The following is a 12,619-nucleotide window of genomic DNA, read 5'->3' on the forward strand; positions in this document are numbered from 1 at the left end:
TTAACACCATTTTATTCTAGTCCTGTTTTTATGTTTTATTCCATTCCTGTGTCTGTTGAATTCCAACACAAGCACACCTTATTCATGTCTTATTTAAGAAGGAGAAGTGTAAAAACCACTACTGTGGCCATCGCTATCTTCTTAAAATAAGCAAAAACAGTGCAATTAGCTAGTACTGCAAAAGTAGGCATCATTGGAATCAAAAAATAATTATTGAAAAAACTGGACTTCTGCTCTGACAATGTTCCCAAACTCTGAGGACTGGTTTTTCTATCAGGACAATGCTTCTGGCCTCAGCTAGGTCAATAAAAGTGTGGATTACAGACCACCAGATGAAGACCCTGTCATGGCCAGCCCAATCTCCAGACGAGAACCCACTTTGAAAACTTCTGGAGGAAGATGGTTGGTCACAAGCCATCGAACATTGCTGAGCTTCTTAAATTTCTCTGCCAGGAGCTGCAGAAAGTCATCCAACTACAATGGTGGAGAGGCAAGACATGTGAAAGCTGTCATTGAAAATCAGGGTTATTCCACCAAATACTGATGTCTGAACTTTTCCCAAGTTATTGTGTTGTTTAGAAATGAATATGAACTGGTTTTCGTTGCATTATTTGAGGTCTGAAAACATTACAGCTTTTTGTTATTTTGACCATGTGTTGTGTTCTGCAAATACATGCTCTAAATAAGAATACTGTTACTTGGAATTTGGGAGAAATGTTGTCGGTAGTTTAGAGAATAAAACAAAAAAGTTAATTTTACTCAAACACATACCTATATATGGTAAAATCAAAGAAAGTTATAATTTTGCAGTGGTCTAATTTTTTCCAGAGCTGTATAAATAGGTTCATTTCAGTGAGAAGCATGGGGGATTTTGCTAGTGGAACAAGCATCCGGTAAGAAGTTGGCTACAGAACACATATTACTGATTTATTTTTTTCTTTTTTGTTTTAAAATAGTAATACTCACTGAATAAAATGCACATCCATATCAAAAATAAACCGAGAAACTATTGGCACTGCTTATTTTCCATGATAGTTTTATTTGCATGAAATAAAAAATGTAAAGTGTAGATGGAAAAGTACATTAATTTATGGAGCTACACTTATGATTTTTTTTTTTTTTTTAACATTTTTTAAACTTTTGTAACGCATTACAAATTCTGAAACTAGGAGAGAACACAAAACTGAAGATATATCCTCCTGAAACCCAGCAATGCATTTTTGTCCTCTGTAGGGGACAGCTTTACCTACTAAAAACAATGCTGTCCACTGCAAAGGACATTCCAAATAAATAAATAAGAATTGTATTTGAAAAACTGTTGCATTATGCTTTTTCCAATCAAGACAAATATTTAATGTAAAAAAGCCTAAACATTTTTGCTACTTTCCTGGGTCTCAGGAGGATATGCAGGCTTAACCACTTCTACTAGCAGTCACCTAAAAGCTGACACCACTAGCTCATGCTCTGGGTCACTGTGTCCTCAACAGGAGGAAGTTTGGACCAAACTTTGTGCTTTTCAACACTAGATGGCGATAAATACAATAGAATGTGAGTAGGCAGCGCGTGCCGGGCTCTGTATGGCCTTGTGAAATGGCGTCCTGATGAGATGGTGCTCAAGTTATTTGCCTCGTCACCACAAATCTAAGATAATTAGCCGTACAACTGAGATCATACAGAAATATTCTACGGCTCTTTTTGGAACATATGGTCACTTTAGTTGAATTGTGTCATTAGAAGCGTCCGGTTCGTGTCTGAAAGTTTGTTTCTTACGTTCAACAGCTGACACCTGACGACTTACGTATGTTCCGGCCTCTGCTACTTCTAGCAATACGGTATTTTTTTTTTTTTTTTTTTTTACTGTTAACACACAGGTAGCAAATAGAGATAAGAGGGCACCAGATAAGGGGACGTACTTGTGAGCTTCAGCACCAAACATTTTAGTCGAGCTGTGTTTACGCCTCTCATCTGTTCACCGCCTCACTTGACTGAAACCACAGCAAAGGTTTCTGGGAAATGTATTTTTGCTGTCAAACGCGGCCGCTGCGTGGATGAGCCACATTGCACTACACTTCCCACAATCCACCGCGTTGTTGTTAGCGACCCCATCTTGTGTCCTCCTCATGAATATATATCAGCCAGTATTTGCGTAGGAGGTCGGCCGACGTTCATTTCATATTCTAGCACTGTATTTTGGTCCAAATGGGACGCACAGTCACGTCTCCGCCCTGATCTGTCCCTGCGCGCCCAGCCTCTTCCCAGCGAATTCAATCGGTAAAATGTTTTTAGGAGCAGCGGAGAAGACCCCGACTGGGAAAAGGAGGCAAGAAGTGAATGACTACTAGTGGGATAAGTCAGCAACACCGCCCATTCGGCGGACATTTACCACGGTGGGCACTTATTGAGGCTTTTAAATGTAGAGGTTGTAGGTAACCAAGTGCGCACCGTTATTTATTTAGAGTGGGGGACTTTTCATTGGCAGAGATGGAAAGTGTGCAGGCTGTCGCTGAGGATGGCGCGTCTGATGGAGGCGCGACCAAGTTAATGAAGAAGCCCAGTGGTCTGTCTGTCGCCCGGGGGACTCCAGCCGATGATGGCGGTGGACATTTAGCACCCTCCCGCGTAGATGCGAAGAACGGGGATAGTCTTTCTCATGCCGCCTCTACAGCGGGATCTAGTGCGTCAAACAGAACTGTGGCGTCGAATGGCCGGGGCTCATCCAACAACTCCAGCTCTCTCCTGTTGAGACGGAGGCGCTTGAAGAGGAACCTCTCCGCCGCAGCTGCAGCCACCGCCACCTCAGCTGTCACCGCCGCCTGCGGCACCAAGATGAACTCGGCCCTATCCTCTGCGTCTTTACATACCCGGAGTCTGGATAGGAAGACTCTGCTGAAACACCGACAGAACATGCAGCTGCAGCCAGCGGATCGCGAGTGGGTGCGAACCGATCTCCACCGGGGCTCCATACACGTCCACGACAGACTTACGCCGTCATATCCCAGGCCGGTCCTTTGCACTTTGGACACCACAGCCGGCGAGGTGGCGCTTCGTCTGAGTAAACTCTGCAGTAAGTCGAGTTCAGTTATGCGCATTTTTTGTAAAGATCCCCCCAAGACTGACCAAAATGGCAACTGCAACGTGAAGTATGAGTATAATGATAATCCGTGCAAGGTGGACGACGAGTCAAGTCTAAAATGCACCCACCTGGCTCCCCTGGATTCCACAGAAGTAAGGGGGCATCCAAGTGACAGGTTGAGACTGCTGCTAATGGAGAATGCTAATGAGAGGCAAAAGCAACAGGACGTTGATGGGAAACTTTTCACCCCTGAATCAGAGTCACAAGACAATATAACCTGTTCACTGTCAGATTTAAACTCAAACTCTAACATGGATACCCCCAATGATGATGACTCAGAACACAGGAATGGTGCAGACAGCTATGGATTAAATTCTGGCTCAGATGTGGAGAGCAGTGCATTTGATGACCTTAGCTCTGGAGCCCGGCTCAGTGAGCACAGGGACTCCCTTAGTGATGACATGATTCTGGGTACAGAGGCATCCATCCTCAGCCCCTCATTTGACAGTGCCACAGAGGGCCATGATATGTATGGCAGCTCATCGGACGAACTGGAGTTGGACTGTCCTACATCGAGCACTAGCATGGACCCCATCTCTCAACACCACACCAACGGCATCAGTGCTGTCTCTGCCAACTACAAACAGTGCAACATAGGACATTTAAACGACATGACAAACAATATGGGGCCAGATAGCAGACACAACCCACACAGTCTGGGCAGTCTGCCACCCAGCAGTAGTGCAGGCTCATTGTCAAGAGCCTGTTCCACAGGTAATACACCTGACATCCAAGATCCTGGCTCTGGCCTAGGTGCTGTAAAATCTGGGCTGACAGTTGACCACAATGGAGATTCTTGTGATTCCATCCCCACATTATATGTCCAGCTGCATGGTGAAGCTGTCAGGAGGCTTAGCCCAGATGAGAGGCCTCTGCAGATTCAAAATGACTTTCTATTTAAGCTTGGATTTAAGGACCCATGGAGAGTTCAAGAAGAAGGGCTTAACACAGAAATTGGCTCCTTGTTACGTTTTTATGCAGGTAAGACATTCACCAGTATTTGAACTTTTGCATTCGGATACAGTGCACCGGGTTTTGATGTGTTTTAGGATTAATTAGGGCCTCAATATTTGCACAATGCATAGTCTAGACACTGTAAATCCTTCAATTTGTAGTTTTGTAACAGGTTGTCAACCTGTATCACAGGATGAAACAAGTGCACTCATACAGGTGTATGTACCATTTTATTTATTTAACAATTGAGCAAATTTTTATTTATTTTTTTAACACAAAAGATGCTATTTCGAAGGAGGGTGGTGTTGCATATTTCATTTGTCCACTGGACAATCCACAAGAACACTGGACCACATATTTCTGTTTCTACACATTCGATTAGAATGTTGTCAGACAAGATGAGTGCAGCAGACTTTTTCTATTAACTGCACTAGCAATGATGAAATAATCATGAAAACTCATTAACCTAAACTTGCTTCACAGTTACAGTTAACTACGCTGAGATTTAACTGTGGCGGCATAAATGTGTTAGAGTGAGGTCATCATCCAAAGGCAAATCATTTGTCAGATCTACCTTGCCTTTGGGAGTTCCTTTAAATTTTTAGATCTATTTCTTTTTGTTTTGTTTCTTCCGGCATTGACTGTCTTTGTTGGACCGTACCAACACACTCTGCTCCCATGGACACGCATGACATCGCCACAAAGCCATCACCACAACTTATGGTGCACAGACATGGGGCCCTTTCCGGCTTTTGCCCCATTATCATCCTAATGAAAAGCCTGAATGCCTTTGTGGTTGGATGGAGAGTAGGGGTGGGAGCGGTATGGCTGAGAGGACCATAAACCCTCTCTGTGGACTCAGTGAATTCTGGTCATTGAGATGCTGCACAGTGCCTGTACTATTGGCATCCAGCTCAGCTACTGTCACACTAACTAACACCCTGCCAAGCTGGGTTAACATGCTCCTCCAAAGCTTAGGAAGCCCCTTTCTTCACTGATGCTGCCTCCACTACTGCTGTCGTAGCTAAGGAAAGTGAGATGGCACAAGGGTTGTGGGGGAGAGGGGTATGTCTGGTTGGGACTGTGGAGAAGAAGCTGCTTATTAGGTCTAAAGTCTAATGTGTGAAAAAGAGAGGGAATAACACTCTTTAGCTTCCTGTCCCGAGAGGCTGTTGAACTAGAGGTCACTCAATACAAAACTGGAAATGGCTACATGTGCTTCGGTTCACACTCAGTCACATGTGTTTTATGACCTATTGTGCTTTTGGTTTGCTTGAGGTAATGCTAGAATGATTTAACTGAGAAGCATCATATGGCAGGCCGTATAACTGTGCATGGATGTGCATTTAGGGAAAACAGTTGAATCCTGTGTGAGAGTGTGCAATCAGCTGAGCTAGAGTAGCAGCAGCCGCTAAATGTGTGCAAAAGGAGCCCTGATGCCCCTCCTGAGGCCAACGCCCCCATATCCCATGTGAGACAGCTTAACTGTGGTCACCTGAGCTCTCTCCCCAGCCGCCGTCAACACCCAGGTCACAGTCTTAAAAGGCCTAATTCTCATTCAGCCACATGAAGGATAGTGAAGATTTATGGGAGTGACATGCTCTTTACTATCACGCACATAAATGCTCTAGCACAAGCACTGTAAAAAGCAGGCAGCACTGTGACATGTTTCGCCAGCTCTTTCTCCCCTTCCCTTACATGATGAAAGCATGTGAGGAATGTACGCTGGCTCCTCTAGAATGTCAGGCACGTCGTTGAGAGGAAGTGGAGTGAGGGAGGCGGGGGGCAGTTTGTATGAGGGGATACTATGCTGACACATGTTGAGCTGACTTTGAATGGTTGTCCTACCCAGATAGTGAAGATAGGCCCAGCCTCAGCTGAGTTGCTGGCGGCTATTCAGGCGCAGCTGCCACAACTGTAGACCCCAGTCGCACTAAAGGCCTTTTTGTCTACAGGCCTGTTCATGCAAAGTGGCCTTTGATACAGGAAGTCCAGTATCTAAATTCTTTTATTGTTGGGCTCCTCTGTAAGACAGCACTGTGTAACTTTAATGTCTAACCTAGATATCAAGTGCAGTATATGAGCAGCAAGCAAACTTGAGTGCACCTTTTTAATAAGAGAGACGCATGAGGTACTCAGCACTCAACACGATTAGTGAGGCAGGAGGTGATGAGATGAGGCTGTTGAGTCGTAGAGTCGCCATAGTGCATCTCGCCACCCTCTTTGGACAATGCAGAGGCCAGTCTGACTTTGAAGGGGTCAGGTCATGCTTTGAGTCCACAGACTCTGAAATGGCCAGATGAGAGAATTCACTTCACCCAGCTAGGCACACGAACACACACATACACATGTACAGAAGCCCGCCTAGATCAAAGGGCCGCTGTCCGCTTTGGCAGGCTGACGAGTGATCCTTTCAGAGCTGCCCACACAGGAGCCTCTTGTAATGCCCAGCCAGCTTTATTAAGAGTTTGAGTACAAGAAAAAAGAGAAAAAAAAACACACAAGCTCATATAATCAATATGTGTGCACATTCTGTTCCTGACAGACCCAAAATGACAGAGCTGTAAATAAAATAAGCTAGTAAGCCTCCTCAAGAGACTTGGGTTGAGCAGGTTTACCTGAGTCTACATTGTGACAGCAATGATTTAATTGCTCACCCTGGTAAAAGTATAGGTTACAGGTCAGTGTAGTAATAGGACTGCTGCTCTGTGGACAGGAGATCCTCAGCCCAGCAGGTAATGAAGTTGCCCCCTGCTTCGATGGTTCTGTTCCCTTTACCCAGAGGTACTAGTGTGTGTGTATGTGTATCTGTAGACTTGTGAGAAAAGGAAATGGCATACTGAACCCTAACACACACTGGCACAGGGTTTCCCTAGAGGCAGAGGACCCAGAGTTCTTAAAGAAACCAAAGCAGCACACTAAATAATTTAGATTCATTAGCCTACTCAGCTTTGCAAACTCTCGTCCAGGCCTGCGTGTACTTCAGCATACTCACTCTTTTTTTGTGAGCTCTCTACTTACCCTATTAAAGTTAAAATGTTTGCTTTTTAAAAGCAGTTCCTTGTAAATCCAAAGTGGTGTTAAGATTTGGCCTGTTTTTATGAGTGAAATTAATGACTACTGGCATATACTGGCCTAGAAACTATCAAGGTATTAATTCCTTTCAGCTCCATGCAGGTTTATAGCTCCAGCTCCTGTGAAACAGAGTCAGGGTCGATAACAGTTTCAGCATGCTGCACCCAATTTTCAGGTAATTCCCATGTTGGTTGTCAGTGTGTGCCAGCAAGGTGAACTTGGCAGGAAGAATTGTTGATGCAGAACTTGCGAAGAGCAGAGATATCTGATGAAATATTGCAAATAACAGCCCTGTTTTTTATGTAACAAAAGTTGGATACTGTATGAATATTTAGTTTTTAGCTGTCAGAATGTGCATGTGTCTATAGAAGTAGATGTTGTTATAAATTTGCCATATGTGTTCAGAATTAGTAATGAGAATGAGGCCATTTCAGTAATATACAGTCGTATTGCGTCATTTCAGTATAGTTTGCTCTGCAGTGATTGTTCTGTTACAGATGCTGATTTACTAAATTAAAATAATAACTCTCCCCTATTACTTTGGGACCTACCCGAAAACTCTGGCAAATCATCAGAGATACTGTATATTTGATAGTTTTTTCATTATTATGAATTTATTTTGGTCATCGTCTGATATAATGTCCCTAAATCTTTGAATGACCCGTCACATTGTTGAATGACATGCTATTATCGTCTCACTTAAAAATAAATGCACTCAAATCATACACAGAAAAATCTCACTGTCTTATGTGAGTGTGTGTATTTCCGTGTAGATACAAGATGTTGACGCTTGAAAGACAGCTTTTAACGACTGATAGTTTGGTCACTAAAAGCATTAAAGATTCTCAATTCCACATATCTTTCTGCTCTTACCTCAGGCATTCTCTGAGGAGGCAGTGGCTGGTGACGTGATGACTTAAAGGACTCTGCAGGGTTTAAAGGCTTAATGAAGCTCCCAGCATTCTCCAGCAGGCTCTGTGCAGCAGCTATTAAGTAGAGAAACGCTCACTCTGTATTGCCGGTGCCGCGTCGTTGTCTTCGTACAGTCAGCACGCCAGATTGGTCCCGAACTCTCACTTGCATCTCTACGAAAACATTGAAACTGATGTGTCATTGTTTAGTTTGGTCATAATTCCCCACTGGTTTACTTTGAATGCGTTTTGTTATTTAAATGATGTTTTACCAGTCAGAACGGATTAAGGAAATGCTATATTCAGGTGTCAGTTTCCTTTATATTTGGGAAACATAGCTTAGAATATCAAAAGTAGCATGTCTCAATGAATACAAACGCGCCTGGGAGAACTTGGAGAAGTGAGGCACTAGGCTGCGTCATCCTTTCTCACATCCATGTCCTCGCCTGACAGCTAATGGTCTTTCTAAATGGCCCGTTGCTGACTCATAATGTAATTGTATAATCAGATTTCACACGTTCCAGAGCTTAAATCCAATGCGCATGTGTCGGTGTGTGATCAGGTTGTTGCATAGTGTGCTTGTGTGCCCAAGATAAAAGTGAGCATCGACTAGAATATGTATTTTGATGCGTCTTCACGTGCGAGCCACACGTGTAGAAGTGGTCTTAAATGGAATGTGGCCACGCAGCCTCGATGCTGAGCTGGATGTGCGTATCTCTAAGGATTCGCATGCGTGTGTGCGCGCGTCTATTGAAGCAGACATAGAGAGGATAGTGGTGTCAGCTCGTAGCAGTTAAAGCCAGGGGAACTGTTTTCTGTCTAATATAGATTGCCTTCTTGGCTGACATCCTCCCACCCTCCTCTTCTCTCGCTGAATCTTCCTCCCTCTCTCAATTTCTCTCATGATCGATCCCCCTCCCTCTCCTCTTGCTATCTTTCCTCGCATCTCCTCCTCCCTCACACCATCTGACAGTTTCCATTTATCTTCTCATATCTCTTTATCTCTCCCAAGCTTATTGCTTTTCATTCCAAGAATTACTGGTCACCCTCATTATTCTCCTTTAAAAATGTTAATAAAAGCCAAAAATGACCAACTCATTGCTTTTTTCCTCTGAACATGTCATCAATTCTACAGGTGTAGCACATTTACAAGCACCTTCTCGCCATCTCGCTTTTTTGCTCCTGCACTCTTTGGTGTACAGTTGTTTAGTTTAGTACAATGGAAACTGAGGGGTGGTATATGTTTGAAATTGCTTTGTGGTAAGCACCAGAATTAAGGCTAAACAATGTCATGCTGATATGTCACTCTTGTCTGCCGGCTGGCACGAGTTGCAGACTTTGGAAAGGGGGTTTGGAAGGGCAACAGTGTTTCCTACCCTATGGGAGCAGCCTGGCCTCTCAGCTGTCTGTCAGACCGCCCTTGCTGAATTCTCCCCAGAAACCTCAGAGGAGTTCGAGGGGCTGCTCGTTGTGAGCAAGGCTTTGGGGGTGTGGGGGGTAAAAGGTTCCCTCTTCAGCAGGGTCATGGTGTAAGTTCACTGTCCCAGAGCAGAGCACCGGCCCCTGCCCTGACCACATGCATGAGGGGGGGATTAGAGGCAGACCAGCGGGGGCTCGCTCTCTGCAGCTTTGATCAGCAGCCGCACAGTCTAATACCAGACAACATCTGTAACTCTCAGCGTTAAAGAGGCCCAAAAATTCCCGATGAGGGAACACAAGGCCTCCTTGCCTGCTAGTGTACAGGACAGAACTGTGTCAGTTCCTGAATGGGAGGTTTTTAAATACCACCACTCCAGTGGCGCTTGCACTGATTTGTTTTACAAAGCCGGACTCTCCAGAGAGCATACTTGGCATTGTGTTTCTTATTCCTAGTTCTATCCATTTCCTTTCCTTTAACATACTTGTGCAAATGCAAAGAATCAAGTTTTGAGGCAGCTATTTATTTGATTTGGATATTCTCAGACATTCCTTCCTGTCCCTGCTCAAACAAAAGGCTAAGCAGATGGCGGGTTTTGCAAATAGTATTGTCTGAAAAGAATACAGAGTATTACCAAAATCTTTGTTTGTGTCATCTGGACACAGCTTGATAAGGTGTGTTTGGGTGGAGCTGAGCTTGTCTCTGTGGACTCTGCTCTAATAGAAAGGGACAGAGTTGTTGATATGAAATGACCTAGTTTAAAGTACATCTCTCAAAAAAATGCTGAAGCATAGGGCTGCAACTTCCTCATTGGCTGGTGTGTCCTTCAAGAGAAAGGCAAATGGAAGGACGTAGTCACATCCATTATATACAAAAACAGCTCTGTATGTTCAGTTACAATATGATTAATGGAGCACAGTTTGTGTCTGGTGATACAGTCATACCAAGTCATTCTTAAAAAAAGGTAAATTGATAATAACAGTGACTGTCAGACAGCTTTGAAATCATATATACATCCTGTCTGATATTGTCTGTAATATGTCTAATGAATAAGACTTTAAGTTCTGTTTCCTTTTGCATTGTGTTGATTTAACTTTTTTAATCTGAAAATTCATTCCTAAAACACAACTTACATTAATTTAATGCTGTTTTATGTTGATTGCATTAAATTTATCATTTTAACGTTAGTTTAAAGGTAGTTTGTCTGAAATCTGTGAAGCTTAAAGTCCAGCTTTAGGAGACATAAGTGCATGTGCATCCAGTCTCCATCATTAACATAGAAATTTGTCTCTAACTTGCTTTAGCTGCATGCTTTAATAAATACTCGGCTCCTAGGAAAAAAAAAAAAAAAACAAGCTGCCATATGTTTCACAATGAAATGAACTCTCATTCTTTTTCTTGTGTCTTGACTTAACATTTTATTCTTCCTCCTGTGCCTCATTATTCCTGTTGGCCAATTGTATGGTCTCTGTAGTCCTTGTTTCTTTTGCGCTGTCTCCAACAAATACAGTTGTGTTATTAACTCGAAGTTTTTTCATCTGACAGTTTCCCAGTTCCTCTGGTTAAAGACTTCTCCGTTTTTTCCCCCCTCACTATCCGTCTCTCATTGCCCTCCCACCCCAGCATCCCCTCACCCCCCTTTCTCTCTCTCAGTGCCACTGTGTTCACATGGCCCCTGCATGTGACATAAAGCTGAGCCAAAACACCCCGGATGCCCGCTTCAGCCCTCCACTGTTCCAGACCTTGTTAAATTTTAAACAAAACAAAAGAAAAGGAAAGGAAAGGAGGAGGGGAGAGGGGGAAAAGAAAGAGCAAAGTGAGCACGTGGGGCCGAGGGAATGTGCAACAACATCACAATCTCATTCATTCACTCGTCCTGTCCCTGTGCATCATCGAGAGAGCACAGCTCTTTAATTCTCGCTCTCACCCTGCCTCACTCTTCTTGTGTGAAAGCCTTCCTCTCTGTCTCTCTGTCCTTTCTCTCTGCTCTGAACTGGACTGATTGTCGCTTGAACCACAGATCTGGGGTCTGATTACTTTGTGGCCTGTCCTTCTGTAGGATTATAGGACAACTGACTGTAGCTGCTGTCTTCATGGACGACTTCCTTCTCAATTACCCAAAGGCATCTGCTGCCAAATAACGTCAGATGTTAGATGAACTAACTAGGGCTGTCAGGATAATGAAATTTTAGTTGATGGTGAATTGTTATATAAACAATTGTGGATAACATTACAGTATAGTGTGATCCAGACAATAGTTTATTCATTCGCAAACAGTACACCTTATGAAGAACAAGAATTGCCTTTTTTTTTGGCAGTGAACACAGGGACACATGAATAAAAAAACATGTCTGTTTGCCTCTGCATGGGGCAGATCTGACATAAATTACTTACAAAAGCCTGAAATATGCAAAGATACTACTTACAGTGATGGGTGCCAATACAACTTAAGCCTAACAAGATGACAGAAACGGGATTATTAAGAGTGTCAGTCAAATCTATTTATATGCGAGACCATTATCACAGTTATGCAAAATAATTGCAGTTATTTCAAATAACTGCAGTAAGGCAATTATGTAATAATTGTGACAGGCCTAGAACTTACATGTATTTTTAACCCTTTATGTAATAAGATGCTCGCAGAACTCCAAATAATAAAGACCCTTGTTTGCACTTTAATATTGCTTTTACTCTTTTCCTCATTGTCCTGCTTTGTTCACTCTACAACACGGCAGCCTTTTAATATAAAAATGTCTCAGAACAACTCGGGTGCTTGCATCATCCCTGTGGATCACTGCCAGATTTAGCTAAGCTATGAGAGTCCTTCATAGCCCCTGATAATGAATGGCGTTAGAGGTTAAGTACAAATAATAACAACGATGTGCTTATCTCTGCGCCTGTGGTCTACCCTCAGGAAAACTCAGTTTGCCTGCCTTTCATCTTGGATTAGCAGCTAATAATTGCAGTACAAGTAAAGTTATGTCATTGTCACCACATTTTACTAATGTAATGGCAAATATCTGGCAGCATGCTTAATACACTTTGATGAATGAGACTCTGGAATCAGCTGGGACACATTTTCTGGCGGTTTGTTGCAGAGTGAATGCATGAAGAGTATCAGAAGAGTCA

At 43.3% G+C, this 12,619-nt stretch overlaps 1 protein-coding gene across 1 annotated transcript in view; it reads left to right on the forward strand.

Annotated features, from left to right (window-relative positions):
* The first annotated feature begins 2,481 nt into the window (after window positions 1-2,481).
* phlpp1 (PH domain and leucine rich repeat protein phosphatase 1) overlaps window positions 2,482-12,619 on the forward strand; it is a 46,158-nt gene continuing 36,020 nt past the window's right edge. Inside the window, exon 1 of the mRNA XM_030160486.1 lies at window positions 2,482-4,114. Coding sequence (XP_030016346.1) covers window positions 2,482-4,114 — 1,633 coding nt within the window. The remainder of the gene's footprint in view (window positions 4,115-12,619) is intronic.

The sequence above is a fragment of the Sphaeramia orbicularis genome, chromosome 17 (genome assembly GCF_902148855.1).
Source record: "Sphaeramia orbicularis chromosome 17, fSphaOr1.1, whole genome shotgun sequence".
NCBI lineage: Eukaryota > Metazoa > Chordata > Actinopteri > Kurtiformes > Apogonidae > Sphaeramia > Sphaeramia orbicularis.